Source organism: Tursiops truncatus, chromosome 15 (assembly GCF_011762595.2).
Source record: "Tursiops truncatus isolate mTurTru1 chromosome 15, mTurTru1.mat.Y, whole genome shotgun sequence".
Taxonomy (NCBI): Eukaryota; Metazoa; Chordata; class Mammalia; order Artiodactyla; family Delphinidae; genus Tursiops; species Tursiops truncatus.
Genome location: NC_047048.1, coordinates 25,094,956 through 25,110,938, shown reverse-complemented (window position 1 = coordinate 25,110,938; position 15,983 = coordinate 25,094,956). Strand labels below are relative to the sequence as shown.

The 15,983-nt window shown below is 49.5% G+C and overlaps 1 protein-coding gene and 1 long non-coding RNA gene across 2 annotated transcripts in view; one reads left to right on the top strand and one right to left on the bottom strand.

Annotated features, from left to right (window-relative positions):
* Positions 1–6,234: 6,234 nt before the first annotated feature.
* Positions 6,235–15,983, bottom strand: part of ABCC6 (ATP binding cassette subfamily C member 6) — a 55,736-nt gene continuing 45,987 nt past the window's right edge. The window contains exons 24-31 of the mRNA XM_019928631.3: positions 15,675–15,874; positions 13,265–13,391; positions 12,060–12,161; positions 11,049–11,195; positions 9,008–9,166; positions 8,747–8,913; positions 6,702–6,896; positions 6,235–6,386 (exon numbers count right to left, since the gene is read on the bottom strand). Of these exons, the coding sequence (XP_019784190.1) occupies positions 6,278–6,386; positions 6,702–6,896; positions 8,747–8,913; positions 9,008–9,166; positions 11,049–11,195; positions 12,060–12,161; positions 13,265–13,391; positions 15,675–15,874 (1,206 nt within the window). The 3' untranslated portion in view covers positions 6,235–6,277. The remainder of the gene's footprint in view (positions 6,387–6,701; positions 6,897–8,746; positions 8,914–9,007; positions 9,167–11,048; positions 11,196–12,059; positions 12,162–13,264; positions 13,392–15,674; positions 15,875–15,983) is intronic.
* LOC117308319 (uncharacterized) lies at positions 10,356–14,021 on the top strand. Its single transcript, XR_004522287.2, has 3 exons — positions 10,356–12,012; positions 12,120–12,210; positions 12,297–14,021. It is a non-coding gene; the product is annotated as an uncharacterized lncRNA (long non-coding RNA).

Below are 15,983 nucleotides of genomic sequence, written 5' to 3'. Positions count from 1 at the left end.
AGAGCATCCCCAGCAACGCTTGCCTGCTCACCTCGCTGCTCTTCTTCCAACCTCAGGGTCCTCTCTCTCTTCCCAGACGTCTGCGTCACCTGCTCCTTTCCCTATTTGACAGGGGCAGCTCTGTGCAAGCAAGGCTGTAATCTCTTTATTTCTTGCTGAAGGCTCATCTCTAGAGCAGGGCATGTGGCACGTGCTTAGTGACTGCATTCTCCAACCTGGGACTGTGCTGTCCCTGTGCCGGGCCGGAACCCAGAGTGAAGTCACTCGGGCCCTAGAACTTGCCCTTCTGGAGTTGCAGCTTCCTTGCTGGTACAACTGGGATCTTTGTAGCCACCTGGCCAGGTGGCTGTGAGGATGAAGACAGTCATGCCTTGCCCTTAGGATGCCTTCATACGTGGTGATGCCGTCCATGCATTCATTTGTCTGTTCATCCATCCACCTATTCATTCCCTCCATCCATCCAGTCATACAGTCAGTATCTATTGACCCCTCCTACGTGCTGTGTACCACGCTGGGTGCAAGGGAAAGCACAGCCAATACAAATGCACAGATCTCTCGTCTCAGTTCAAGAAGGAAAGGAGCCCTTTCCTTCCCTTCTGGTGGGATTCTAGAGTGGAATTCAGCTCTTATCCATGAGCGATGTGCTAGAGCTAAAGGAATGTGCGAGAGGGAGTGTGGTACAGTGGTTAGGACGTGGGCGGCTCTGGCACCAGCCTTCCTGGGTTCAGATCCCTACTTGCTTACACTCTGTCTCAGTTTTGTCACCTGTAAAAGGGGCCTAATGATAGTACCTTCCTCAGCACAGCATCCTAGTAAGGTGTGGGGTGACTACTGGAAGGTAGTCACCCTCCAATTGTGAGGATTAACTGGGTGACAGGCATTTAGAGCAGGGCTTTGTGTTTGCTGTGACCAGTGGGACTCGGGTGAGGTTTAAGGACTTACCGAGAGAGGCACTGACCAAGGAAGGTCTGTACACAGCTTTCCTGCCTCTTAGCTGTGCTCACTCGCCAGCCAGGCGCTGCTGGCAGGAGCCACAGCCAGGGGATTAATGGCCCGGGTGGCCCGCTGGCTGATGTCCAAGGAGCCATGGGGTGGGCCCAACAGCAGCCTTGTTAGTGGGCTCTTGCGGGCGCTGGTTCCACGGCCCACACTCTGCTTCCTGGCAAAACACCTCCCTCCATGAAGGAGGCTCTTGTGGCCCTGGAACAACACCACGTGACCATGCCAAGCACACAGCTGCCACCTTTGCCTTTAGTCGCTTTGCCAGGGCATCAGCTGACTCGGCTCCAGGAGGAGACATGAGAAGTGCTGTGTCTGGCCCCTTCCCACGCCTCGCAGTAGGACAGACACCCACACAAGATGACTTGGACTTTGGTGTTAGGCCCAAGGGGAGATCCCCGCTCTGCCACTTACTAGCCAGGTGGCCTTGCCAGGTCACGTCCGCTGACCGAGCCTCAGTTTTCTCATCTGCAAGATGGAGCAAAATCACTAGTAATGATGGCATTTTGTTGGCATGACAGGGGGCGGGCAAGGGATGCAGGCCCCTACCCCATTTTGAAGGTGTCAAAATGAACTATGAAAAAAAAAAAATGAACTATGGTCACATCTTGAAAAGGGGAGGCAGCCATGACTGGACCTGGATTTAGATTCCTCTGGGCCAAAAACCCTAAGTCAGGATGGACAATCAGAAAGTCCCCATGAGGTTAGGAGGTCAATAGGCACAATGAAAAAGTGTATACAGAACAAAGATGACAACTCAAGCCTTAAACTATTCAAAGGAATATAGAAAAAAAAAAAAATGTCCCCATGAGCTGTCTGGGACAGGGCAGGCCCTGTGTCCGGGCAAGTAGGTGTGTGTCCATGGGCCTCTCCTGACACACCAACACAGCCGTTGCCCAGGTATCGGTGCATTATTGATGGTGGAGACCCATGACTCAACTGGCAGTGTCTGGAGACATTTTTGTCACAACTAGAGGAGAAGGTGCTCCTGGCTTCAAGTGGGTGGAGGCCAGGGAGGCTGCTGAACATCTGACAGTAAGCAGGGTGCCTCCACATGGAATTACCCACCCCGCATATCAATAGTGAAGAGGTTAAAAAGAAATCCTGTTGTATCTACCCTCCTCTGCTGCCCCTCAGAGGCCCGTAAACACAACAGTATCAAGAACAATAGCGAACGGTTATTGAGCACTTACTTTGTACCCTGCTCGGCTCCGACCCTCTCTGAGTATTAACTTGCTCTCTCCCAGCTGCAGTGCCGGGCGTCAGTGCAGACCCCTGGGCAGCCGTAGTTATGATCCGGGGATTTGTCTCATTTCTCATGCTGTGCTTTTCAGCTGTGTCCCTGTGACCTCGGGCTTGGCTACTTCAGGCTCTCACCTCTTTCCTGGTGCCTGAAGCCATTTTTATTAGAATGCTGATCGCTGTCACAACCGGGCCTGAGCCTTGTGCACTGTGTACTGCCCTTCATGGAAGCAAGCGCTGGACCTTGACCCACCCCTGACCTCGGCCTTCCAACAGCGTCTCCCCCACGGTGCCTGGCGGGTGGAAGTGTGACCAGAAACGCCCGAGGTGTTCCAACAGCTGCTGGGGCAGATTTAGTCCTGAATAAACAAATGGATGAAATGCACCAAATCCTGAGCAAATTCTCCCGGTAGAGCCCAGGAGACCTGGCTCTTCTCATCTCCCTTTTGGAATTGAACTGTGTGCTGGGCGAGGGCTTGTGCCCAGAGAGGCTCTTCCCTGGTGTGGGCTGTGGCTTGTGCATCTGTTCAGACATGATGCTCCCTGGAGCTCATGCATGAGGGTGAAGTAGCAGTTCTCAGTCCTGGCTGCACGTTGGAATCATTTGGGCTGGAGACCACACCAGTGGTTGTGAGGGCAGGGGGAGGTGGGTGTGGTTACAAAATGGCAATTTGAGGGGTCCACGTGGAGACGGAAGCAGTCAGCGTCCCGACTGTGGTGGTGGATGCAGGAACCTGTACGTATGATGCAATTACATAGAAGTAAACACACACACACCCAGTGAGTACAAGTAAAACTGGGGAATCTGAACAGGATCGGTGGATTGTACCAATGTCAATTTCCTGATTGTGATATTGAGCTGTCGTCTTTTAAGATGTTACTGTTGGTTTCTCAGGTGAATTCTACCAAACATACAAAGAAGACTCACACCCATCCTTCTCAAACTCTTGCAAAAAATTGAAGAGGAGGGAACACTCCCAAAGATATTCAATGAAGCCACCATCACCCTGATACCAAAACCAGACAAAAAGACCACCAAAAAGGAAAATTACAGGCCAATATCTTTGATGCATATAGATGCAAAAATTCTCAACAAAACATTAGCAAACCAAATCCAGCAACACATAAAAAAGATCATACATCACAACCAAGTGGGATTCGACAAAGTGGGATTCACCCAAGTTCACAAGGACGGTTCAACATATGTAAATCAATGTGATAGGCCACGTAAACAAAAGAAAAGACAAAAACCACACGGTCATCTCAATAGATGCAGAAAAAGCATTTGACAAAATTCAACATCCATTCATGAGAAAAGCTCTTACCAAAGTGCATATAGAGGGAACATGTCTCAAGATAATAAAAGCCATTTATGACAAACCCACAGCCAATATAATACTCAATGATGAAAAGCTGAAAGCCTTCCTGCTAAAATCTGGAACAAGACAAGGATGCCCACTCTCACCTCTTCAACATAGTATTGGAAGTCCTATCCACAGCAATCAGACAAGAAAAAGAAATTAAAAGATACCTACATTGGAAGGGAGGAGGCAAAACTCATTATATGCAGATGATATGGTATATAGAAAACCCTAAAGACTGCACACAAAACTGCTAGAGTTGATAAATTCAGCAAGGTAGTAGGATACAAGATTCACATACAGAAATCAGTTGCATTTCTTTACACCAAAATGAAATATTAGAAAGGGAATGTTTAAAAAAAAAAAAACTTTTAAAATCACAACCCCAAAAATAAAATACTTAGAAATAAACCTTACCAAGGAGGTGAAAGACTTATATGCTGAGAACTATAAAACATTAAAGGAAATTAAAGATGATTCAAAGAAATGGAAAGATATCCCATGCTCTTGGATTGGAAGAATTACTATTGTTCAAATGGCCATACCACCCAAAGCAATCTGTAGATTTAATGCGATCCCTATCAAATTACCCATGACATTATTCACAGAACTAGAAAAAAATAATCCTCAAATTCATATGAAACCATAAAAGACCCAGAATTGCCAAAGCAACCCTGAAGAAAAAGAAAAAAGCAGAAGGCATAATTGTCCCAGACATCAGACAATACTACAAGGCTACAGTAATCAAAATAATATGGTACTGGCACAAAAACAGGCATATGGATCAATGGAACAGAATAGAGAGCCCAGAAATAAACCCACACACCTACAGCCAATTAATCTTCAACAAAGGAGGTAAGAGTATACAATGGGAAAAAGAGTGTCTTCAGCAAGTGGTATTGGGAAAGTTGGATAGCTGCATGTAAATCAATGAAGTTAGAACACATCCTCTCACCATGTACAAAAATAAAATGGCTTAAAGACTTAAACGTTAAGACATGACACCATAAAACTTCTAGAAGAGAACATAGGCGAAACATTCTCTGACATAAATCGTACCTATGTCTTCTTAGGTCAGTCTCCCAAGGCAATAGAAATGAAAACAAAAATGAACAAATGAGACCTAATCAATTTACAAGCTTTTGCACAGCAAAGGAAACCATAAGCAAAAGGAGAAGACAACCTACAGAATGAAGAAAACATTTGCAAATGCTGCAACCAACAAGGGCTTAATTTCCAAAATACACACACAGCTCATACAACTCAACAACAAAAAACCCCAAAACAACCCAATCCAAAAATGGGCAGAAGACCTAAATAGACATTTCTCCAGAGAAGAAATACAAATGGCCAATAGGCACATGAAAAGATGCTCAACATTGCTAAATATTAGAGAAATGCAAATCAAAATGCGGTACCACCTCACACCAGTCAGAATGGCCATCATTAAAAAGTCTACAAATAACAAATGCTGGAGAGGATGTGGAGAAGAGGGAACCTTCCTACACTGTTGGTGGGAATGTAAGTTGGTGCAGCCACTGTGGAAAACAGTATGGAGGTTCCTCAGAAAACTAAAAATAAAATTACCATATGATCCAGCAGTCCCACTCCTGAGTATATATCTGGACAAAACTGTAATTCAAAAAGATACATGTACCCCTATGTTCATAGCAGCACTATTCACAATAGCCAAGACATGGAAACAACCTAAATGTCCATCGACAGATAAATGGATAAAAAAAGATGTGGTACATATATACAATGGAATATTACTCAGCCATAACAAAGAATGAAATAATGCCATTTGCGTCAACATGGATGCAACTAGAGATTATCATACTAAGTGAAGTAAGTCAGAAGAGAAAGACAAATACCATATGGTGTCACTTATATGTGGAATCTAAAGTATGACACACATGAACCCATCTATGAAACAGAATCATGGACATAGAGAACAGACTCTGCCAAGGGGGAGGGATGGAGCGGGAGGTTGGGGTGAGCAGATGTAAGCTTTTATATATGGAATGGATAAACAACAAGGTCCTGCTGTAGAGCACAGGGAACTATATTCCATATCCTATGATAAAACATAGTGGAAAAGAATATTTTTAAAAAGAATGTATATATATATGTATGACTGAATCACTTTGCTGTACAGCAGTAATTATCACATTGTCAATCAACTATACTTCAAAAATAAAAAAGATGTTCTTATTGGGGAAAAGTAGTAAAGGGTACACAAGTAGTTTTCTGGATTATTTTTTACTGCTTGTCAATCTACAATCATCTCAAAATAAAAGGTTACTCTGTAAAAGGTACACACACCATTGTTCCAGCCCCAGCCCCAGGGATTCTCATTTCATTGGTCTATGGTGGAGCCTGGGCACAGGCAGTTTTTTGGGGTCCCCAGGTGAGTCCAGTGGGCAGCCAGGGCAGAGAGCTGCTGTCGACTTTGGCTCCAGGGTAGATGGGGCTGGATGAGCCCTGATCAGGCTGACCTGTGGGTTGCTGTGTCCTCTTGGGTCTGGGGTGATCGGGCATTTTCTCCTCCCAGAGAGCAGAGAGGGGTCTAGACTCAATTCCATGGGGCCACTGATGACCCCGGGTCACTGTGTCTCCAGGGCCTGGCAGACTCTCCGGGTTGGTGGGGCGGGAGGAGGATCCAGGGGCTGGGCTCAGACCAGGCCTGACTCCTGCGCCAGCCTGTAAAACAGGCCCCTCTGGGCCAGCAGCTGGGCCGGGCTGCCGCTCTCTGCCAGCTGCCCCTCGTCCATGACCAGCACCCTGCAAGGGAGAGGGACACAGCCAGCTCTTTGGACCCCAGCCCAGGGTCTTGGCCGCTCTGAATGCCCAGTGTGTCTGCTCTAAGCAAGTCTGGGCTTCCACGCGGCTTACTGACCCCGACGGCCCAGTTGGAAGCATCTGCTGGGCATGTGTCTTCGGGCTTATCCTTCCCCTGTGGGCATCAGTCTTGCCACCTGTACAACGGGCACTTCATAATCTATTCCAGTGCCCTTCCAGCTCTAAACCCTGATGCCTTCCTCTGCCTGCAGGGGTGCCCTGGGGGCCAGCTGCGAGGGGTGGGGTGTGGGGGCCTACCTGGCACAGTCCAGCACGGAGCGCAGGCGGTGGGCGATGAGTAGTACCGTGCACTGCGCAAACCAGCTCCCCAGGGCGGCCTGCATCTGGCGCTCCGTCCCCGGGTCCACAGCAGCCGTGGCCTCATCCAGGATGAGGATCTGGGTTTTTCGGAGAAGGGCACGTGCCAGACAAAGGAGCTGCTTCTGGCCTAGGCTGGGAATGAGTGGGACAGGCCAGATGTTTGCACATCAGGACTGACCTGCAGGGGGTGCCCACAAATGTGTCCTCATGGCAGCTGCGGGAGTGGGGGATGTGTGCCTGTGTGTCCCCAGACGTGGGTCCCTAGTCTACAGAGCTGGTAGGAATCCCCATCCTGCCATTTTTGAGCAGAGTGACATTAGGCAAGTCATTGAAACCCTCTGGGCCTCAGTTTCCCCATCCGTGCAATGGCTATCTCTGTTTCTATTCTGTGGTCTTCACTATGTGCCAGACACATCCTATATGCTTATGTATATTAACTCATAAAGACCACAAAGGTAGGTATTGTGTCAATGAGTCCTTCCACACTGGGTTGTGAGGATAAGACAAATCATATAAAAGCCATGCATGTCACAGAGTAAACCCTTCTTTTACTCCAGTTACAGATGAGAAAGTTGAGAGTCAAGGTCACACAGTCAGTGAGCCCCCAGAGCCTGGAGACTCAAGGGTGTTTGGGGCTGTTTCCTGCCATGTTCAGCTTCCTCAGAGTAAACCCTTTAGGGAACCAGGACCTACTACGGCCATGTGGGTGTCAGGTGCCTGGGCTTTGCTCCAGACTCACCACTTATGGGGTAGGTGAGTTGGCAACTCTCAAGCCTCAGATTCCAATTCTGTGAAATGGGATTAGTGAAAGTGCAGCTTTGAGGATTAAAATGAATATTGAAATGAATATTTCTTACATGCCAGGCACTGTTGCAACAACTTTACACATAGCACTCATTTAATCCTTGCACAGATAGGCAGGTTCTAACTATTATTCCCATTTTACAGATAAGGAAACTGAGGCACTGAAGATTAAGCAACCTGCCCAAGATCCTACAACTATGTCTATGCTCCTGGCTACCAAGCCCTGCTGCCCTTCTAGTGCCATTACCACCCACGGTCCCTCACCCTAACATCTTCTGGGTCAGGTGGGTTTTAGAATCCAGAATGTCTTGACTTTTAAAAAGGCACACACCTGTACATCTGTGTTCACAGCAGCACTATTCACAATAGCCAAAAGGTAGAAACAACCCAAGCGTCCATCAATGGATGAACGGATAAGAAAAATGTGGTCTATCCATACAATGGAATATTATTCAGCCTTAAAACTGGAGGAAATTCTGGCACATGTTACATCATGGATGAACACGGAGGACATTATGCTGTGTGAGATAAGCCAGTCACAAAAAGACAAATACTATAATATTCCACCTAAATGAAGTACCTAGAGAAACAAAGTGAAATGGGGGTTGGTGGGAGGGAAGAATAAAGAATTGTTGTTTAATGGCTACAGAATTTCGGTTTCACAAAATGAAAAAGTTCTGGAGGTTTATTGCACAATGATGTGAATGTACTGAACACTATGGAATTGGACACTAAAAAATGGTTAAGATGCTATGTGTATTTTACTACGATTTCTTAAAGCTTTTAAAGGCGTACACCCTATGTTACTTGACGACCCCAGTGAGCGTGGGGTTAGCACCCAATATCAAACACAGTATCTTTGCAGCAAAATAAATGCTGAGTGAGATAAATACAGACCAGAAGTAGCCTCGTGTCAGTAGAGGTTGAGTTTTGCCACCAAATAAACTTAGAAACAAATTTAGGAAAAAGAAAAAATATCTCTTGATATTCAGAGATTGTGTTGGAGTTTGGAACGGCTGATGAGGGATGGGATTTGTACTGTGATTAGGAATAGAATGGGGTTGATCATCCTATGTGGGGAGGTGACTTCCAGGGCATATTACCCTGGGGGGGACCTTGGCCACACCTGCCTCTCCCCCAGCATCTCACAGGGTTTGGCTGGGGTGCGGCGACCCTACCTCAGGTTGTCGCCTTGGTCGGCACACTCATAGTGCAGCTGGCCGGGCAGGCTGGCCACCGCGGCTCTGAGCTGCACCGTCTCCAGGGCCGCCCAGATGGCTTCGTCTGAGTGCTCGTGTAGCATGTCGAGGTTCATTCGCAGAGAGCCGGGGAACAGGATGGGGTCCTGGCCGGAAGGGACAGTGGGTCAGAGCTGGGCCAGCCATGCCTCCCACCTATCCCCCTCCCCCCACCTCTGCCCACCCCTCCCCAGGCCTCACCTGGGGGATGATGGTGATCCTGGACCGAAGTGTGTGCAGCCCCACTTGGGCGATGGGGACCCCGTCGATCCAGATCCCGCCCTCAGCCGCCTCTAGGAGCCGCAGCAGGCCCCCAGCCAGGGAGGACTTTCCTGCCCCTGTCCTGCCGACGATGCCCACCTGCCGGGGGATGGGGGAGTAAGGCCCATTCTGACCAGGCCCGGCCAGAAGGCAGGCCATAGCCCACAGGGTTCCTGGGCATGTCTTTGCTAGATGTTTCCCCTGCACCCAAGACCCATCCATCTATCCATCATCCTTTGAGCATCCATCCTTCCATCTGTCCATCTGTCCACCTGTCCATATATCCATTCATCAATCCATCCAACCTTCTGTCTGTGCATTCTTCTCTATCTTCCCCTCATCCTGATACACCTCTCCCATCTTTTCATCCACTTCCCCACCCTTCCTCCTATTCCTTCATCCTTCCTCTTCCTTCCATCCATACCCTCATCCTTCCCTCTGTCCTTCATCCTTCCTTCCACACACCATCCTTCCATCCATATTCCTATCCTGCCTTCCATCTCTCATCCTTTCTTCCACTTCATCCTATCCATCCATTCATCCTTCCATCCATGCCTCTTTCTTCTTTCCATCCAGCCCCCAATCCCAGCCATCCATCCTTCATCCTTCCATCTATCTGCCCATCTTTCTATCCATCCCCCATCCTTCCTTGACACTTGGTGGGGGTTCAACACTCTTTGTTTAATAAGTGAACGAAGCATGTGTGTCGCCCACTGTATGACAGGCACTCTTTTAGGCACCAGGAATACAGAAATTAAGGAGTCCTTGCTCCAAAGGGCTCACCATCTGGTCTTGGAAACAGTGCACCTGAGTAAACTTGAATACAGTGTGATGAACAAGCACTCTCTATAACCAGGCTCTGGCCTGCAGCAATGGAGGTAAGCATGGAGGTGCTGCTGTTCATGTTGCCTGGGATGGAGGTTGATGGGGTAATCAGAGAAGGCTTCATGGAGGAGAAGATACTTGAGTGGAATCTTGAAGGATGACTAGGAGTTCAGGGAGGGGGAAGATGCCAGGTGAACCACACCAACTGCTAGCCTGTAAGCTCCTCGAGGGCAGTACCATGTACCCACCTGGCCCAGAGGCTGCTGCTCCACAAATGTTGGCTAAGCCCTGGCAGGGCAATGAATGAAGTGGAGAAAGGGCCTTGAATGCCAAGCTCAGGAGTTTGGGCTTTACCAGAAGGAAGCTGGGAGAGAGAGGAAGGTCTGGAGCAGGGAAATGACATGCTCAAATCAAGATCACAGGAGAATAGATTGGAGGGGGTGAAACAGGAAGCTGAGGGCCTGGAGCAGTGGAGGGGAGGGCAGGGAGGAAGTGTCACCAGGTGGGGAGGGCAGAGAAGGATTCAATGAAGCAGCCTGACTAATCATCTGTAAATGAGGTGATATTAGGTGTGTTGTCAGAGTGAAAATGCAAATAATAATGAATAAAAGCATTGGTGAGCACTTCTGTAGCATTTGCTATGTGCCAGGCACTGTTCCAGGCAGTTTCTATGTATTAACCCAGGTAAACTTCTCAACAACTCTATGAGGTTGACATTATTATTCCCACTTTACAGATGGGAAACTGAGACCAAGGCATGCAGTGACTTGTCCAAGGTCAGGCACGGCAAAGCAAGGAACTGAGCCCATGCAAACTGGATAAGTATGTGGAACATTCAGCACCTCACCCAGCACATAGTAGGTGTTCAACTAATGATAGAGAAAGAAGAAAGAAGTTGGGGTGATGCCTCCTCATCTGGGACACCAAGGTGGGTGGGTTTCACCAAGATGGAAGCAGGTTTGGGGAAGATGATAAGTTCCCTTTAGGGCGTGGTGGGTCTGAAGACTGGGGGACCTGAGGTGCGGACGTGGAGCAGGCAGCCGGTGCTCAGGACCTGGACTCTGGGTGATGCCCAGCCTGGCCACGGCCCTGAGGCCTCTCCAGCCGCCCTGTGGCCTGGCCACCACGAGGAGGAAGTTGTAGGTGAGCCACTCACCTTCTCTCCTGCGTGGATCTTGAAGGACACTCCCCGCACGGCCAGCGGGAGCTCGGGTCGGTATCTCAGCCCAAAGTCCCGGAACTCGATCTGCCCCCCACGAGGCCAGGGGGGCCGGGCTGCACAGGTGGCCGGCCTCCAGGGTGCCTAGGGCAGGAGGGGACATTGGGTCAGAGGAGCCTTTCTCCAGGCTTCTCACAAAAGGGCCTGCCTCTCTGACCCTCAGTTTCCTCTTCCGTAAAGTGGGCTTATTTACTGCTACTTTACAGGGTTGTTATGGGGCATGGAATGCAGCAAGGCTAAAAACAAATAATATTTGGTATAGTGAAAATAAAAAAATAATGATGTTGGCTACTCTTTATCTATTTTTGTTATTAGCCATTATTAATTTTCAAATATTCTCTCTTTCGCTAGTAGAGGTAGACACTCTCCTTTTAGGGAAAAGGGCAAGTCTGTGCAGTGGGGAGACCAGTGCTGCCATTTGCTATTCCTGTGACCTTGAACAGGTCACTCCACTCCCTTGAGCCTTGGTTTCCCCATCTGTGAAATGGGGCTAATTAGAGTGTGGACATGTATTGAGTGTTTGCGGTGTGCCAGACACTGTATGAAGTCCTTTATTGTGGGATGACCTCCTAGTACACCCAGCACCGTTACGTTGCTGCTATGTTTCTCTACTGTTCCTGCTATTCTGTTTCAGTAGTGCTATCGTGTTACTGTTGTGCTGCTGTCATGTTTCTATAATGTTGCTACCAAGCTGCTGTTATGTTACTGTCATGTTGCTGTTACTCCTGGTCCCCTGTCACTCAGAGTGCCCTGCCTTGCCATTCAGAGGAACCAGGATTTGACCTCGTCTCAGACCCTACCCTCTTAACCATTCCTGCCACCTTGGCTGTGACTGCAGTCTGCAGTGGTGGGGGCTCTAAAGCCGGTGGCAGATGTCAACATGGGTCCACCGTCCTCTGCTGTAAGTCCTGGATGGTGCCCGCTCCCCCTCCATCTCTTGCCCATCACCTCCTTGGGCGTCTGGGCGTAGTCCTTCAATCGTTCCACCGACACGATGCTGCTCTCCAGGTCTGTCCAGCTGCGAACAGCCCACTGCAGCGTCTGGGTCACCTGGTTCGAGAAGACACCTCAGGACAGCTTCAGCAAGGCCACCCCACAGGTGAGGCAGGGGCTGGGAGGCGGGACCCGGAGCAGACGAGGGGGCAGAATTTGGCTGTAGCCACAAGGATCCCTCTTTTCCTTTAGTTGAACTGGAGTATATGGACCAGAAAGGAGCCCTCGGACATCAGCTTATCCAACCCTTCTTGAAACAGGTAGGGAGACAGGACCAGAGAAGGTGTGTGGCCCTCTCAAGGACACCCAGCAGGATCCAGCCCAAAGACTTCCATTCAGAGAGGTTTCCCTCCACTTAACACTGATTTCCCACTTGGTACCACACCAAGCTCCTCCCCAGAGTCTGCTCGCCCTGCCCCCACCCCTTCCCAACCTCATTTCCCTCCAGTTTTGTCCTCACACTCTCTCCAGCCACACCGCTTTCTTGTTGTTCCTCTAACACACCAGTCGCACCCCTCCCGCCATCGCAGGGCCTTTCCTCCTGCTGTTCCCTCCACCAGGACTGCTCCTCCCCTACTCCCCCACTTCCTTTAGGCCACAGATCTCAAGCCCCCTTCTCAGAGAGGTCTTCTGGGCCATGCAAAAGAAAAGCACCCTCCCCCCAATCATGTTCCCTCCTGTTACTTGCTTTAGCCTTAAGCTTAGTTGCCTCAACTGTAAAATGAGGACAGTAATAGTACCCCTGGTGGGCTTGTGGGCAGGATTAAATGAGCTAATATTTATAAAGCTCTTAGAACAATGTCTCATTCATAATGAATGCTATTTACATATATGTATATATATATATATTTTTTCCTTTACAGATGTCATAACCTGACATTAAATATTGTTATTAATAGTTAACAAAACGTTAACAATGCACTGGAAATGGACTCTGTCTACTTTATCTCAATGAGTCTTTATAGTGTCTGAAGTGAAGGGATTACTGCCCATTTTTCAGAGGAGCACAGCGAGGCTCCAAGGTCCAGCCTAGGCTCTTGCAGAGCCGTGTCTTCCTCACTGGTTGGTAGTTTGGACTCAGGTCCTTGAAGGTCCCACTGGCGGAGGTCTGTGTCCATTCTGCCCGCACCCCAGAGCCCAGGTTGGGGTGTCGGAAGTACCTGCAGGGCGGCTGAGACAGAGAAGCCCACGAGGCCGGGGCTGAGGTGGGCCTTGCTCAGGACTGCGCACAGGGCGGCCGCAAACACCAGCCCATTCCCCACGAGCTCCAGGTTGGAAGCGAGCCACCTGCGAGGGGACAGGTAAGAGTGGGGTCAGTGGGGCCTCTCTGTGCTACCTGCCTCCCTGGGCACAAGGCCTGGACAGCATGCCGGCTCGAGTGCCCATGGGGTCCCAGCAATGGTCTCCTCCACACCCAGGCCCCACAGTAGGTGCTCAAGTAAGCTCTGCTGTGCTGCCACTTTTCTGTCCCCAGGCTATGCCAAGCCATGTCCCCTGTGTTCCCCCTGCCTGAATCCGACCTCCTTCTTCACATGGCCAACATCTTACCCTCACACAGCCAGCTCAAGCCTCACCTCCTCAGAGAGCCCTCAGGACGACTCCTCCCTTTTATCACTCTGTATAGCTAAACTAGTTAATCAGTCCTTGACTGTCGGCCTCCATCAGCAGGCTCATGAGGGCAGCAACTTTGTCTTTTTTTTTAATTAACTAATTAATTAATATTTCATTTTTGGCTGCATTGGGTCTTCATTGCTGTGCGTGGGCTTCCTCTAGTTGCAGCGTGTGGGGGCCACTCCTCGTTGAGATGCGCGGGCTTATTGCGGTGGCTTCTCTTGTCGCGGAGCATGGGCTGTAGGCGTGCGGGCTTCAGTAGTTGTGGCACGTGGGCTTCAGTAGTTTTGGCTCGTGGACTCTAGAGTGCAGACTCAGTAGTTGTGGCGCATGGGCTTAGTTGGTCCGCGTCATGTGGGATCTTCCCGGCCCAGGGCTCGAACCTGTGTCACCTGCACTGGCATGTGGATTCTTAACTACTGCACCAGCAGGGAAGTCCATCAACTTTTGTCTTGTTCATGGCTCTGTCCCCAGGACCCAGCACAGGACTGAGCACGTAGTAGGTTCTCAACAAATACATATTGAATGGATGAGGAAATTGAATTCCTACTTCTTTTTCCTTTTATTGAATTCCTACTTGACCATTCATTCATGCATTCATTCAGCAGATATGTATTCAGCACCTACTGTGTGCCATGCATGCTGGAGATGCTGGGGACACAGCCGCAAACCAAACAGATAAAAATCCCTGTCTTCAGGGAACTCTGGGCTTCACTGCATATAACACCTAGTCCTCTTAACAACCCCACGATGGGAGGACTGTTGTCCCCATTGGACAGATGAGGACACCAGAAGGGTTAGGTACTTGCCCAAGTCCACAAACATAACAAACACCGGGATTTGAAGCCACATCTGCCTGACTGAGGGTCTGCCACTTCCTAGATGGCTGACCTTGGGGGAGTCCCTTCACTTCTCCGAACCCCAGTTTACCCATCTGTGGGATGAAGTAACGTCTGGCTCATTATAGTTGTGAGGATTAAATGAGATACACCCATCGTATATGGCGCAGAAATCATTGACCCTTCCACAAAGTAGGTGCTTTGTAAATGTTTGTAAGGTCCCTCCTCCCTAGGCTAGGACCCCAGGAAGGGGCAGGGCAGCTCACCCAGAAGGCACATGGCATTGAGACACTGCCCACAGCTGCAGGGCCTCATAGCCCCAGCTGGCTGGAGATCTGGGCAGAAAGAAGGAAGGAACTGACATTTATTGAATTCACACCCACTGTGTGCTTGACCCTCTCCACACTCTGGCACCAGACTGACTGGATTCAAATCCTCACTCCACCATGTATTTGCTGTGTGGCCCTGGGCAAGTTCCTAAATCTCTCTGTGCCTAAGATTCATCATCTATAAAAGGGTCTCTGCCTGGTGGAGTTGTTAATAGGATTAAATAAATTAATCCACAGAGGATGCTGAGGACTGTGCTGGGCATGTGGTAAGCACATTACAAGGATTAGCTGTGAGTGTATTTGTTTAATCTCAGTAGCCACTCCATGAGTGCAAACTCACTTTGACAAATGAGGCTCAGAGAGGTTATGTGACTTGCCCAAGATCATCCAGCTAGTAAGTTGCAGAGCTGGGATTTGCACCTGTGTCTGTCTGTGCTCAAAATTTGTGTTCTTATTCTTGCTTAGTACCGAAAGGAGGCCGAGGATGCTTATGTAGCTCCTTTGTCACCAAGGCAACAGAGGCTGGTCTAGTGGCCTGGCAACAGAGGCTTCTTCCCTTTTGCTGACACCTGTACTTCCTGCCCATCTGTGGTTGGGGATCCCTCAGGCCAAGGTCCATCTGCTCACACTGTGAGCCATGTGCACCCATGGGGTCTAGGCTCTGCTTTACCCTCGACTCGCTGTGTGACCTTGAGCAGGCCACGTGACCTCTCTGACCACACAGTATGACCTTAGGTCTCATCCTCTGGGGACACAGAAGGATTATAGGTTCTTCTCTGCCCCCTTCCTACCTGTCAGCCACCAGCCGCGGGAAACTGACTCTCTGGCTTTCATCCATGTGTGCGTCGTTCTGAGCCACAAAGCAGCCCTGGACCCGGAAGGCCCTGACCACTGCTCCGCCCTGGAATGTCTCGGCCACATGGGAACACACGGATGAGTACCTGGCTGATTCCAGGCGTCTGAGCTGGCATGAGCTGGCCACATACAGGCTCTGAAGTGGGACAGTGGGGAGCAGAGAGGTCACAAACACAGAGAGACAGTTTGAGAAGCATAGGGAGCTCTGTTACCAGCTTGCTGTGTGACCTTGGGTCAGTGGCCTC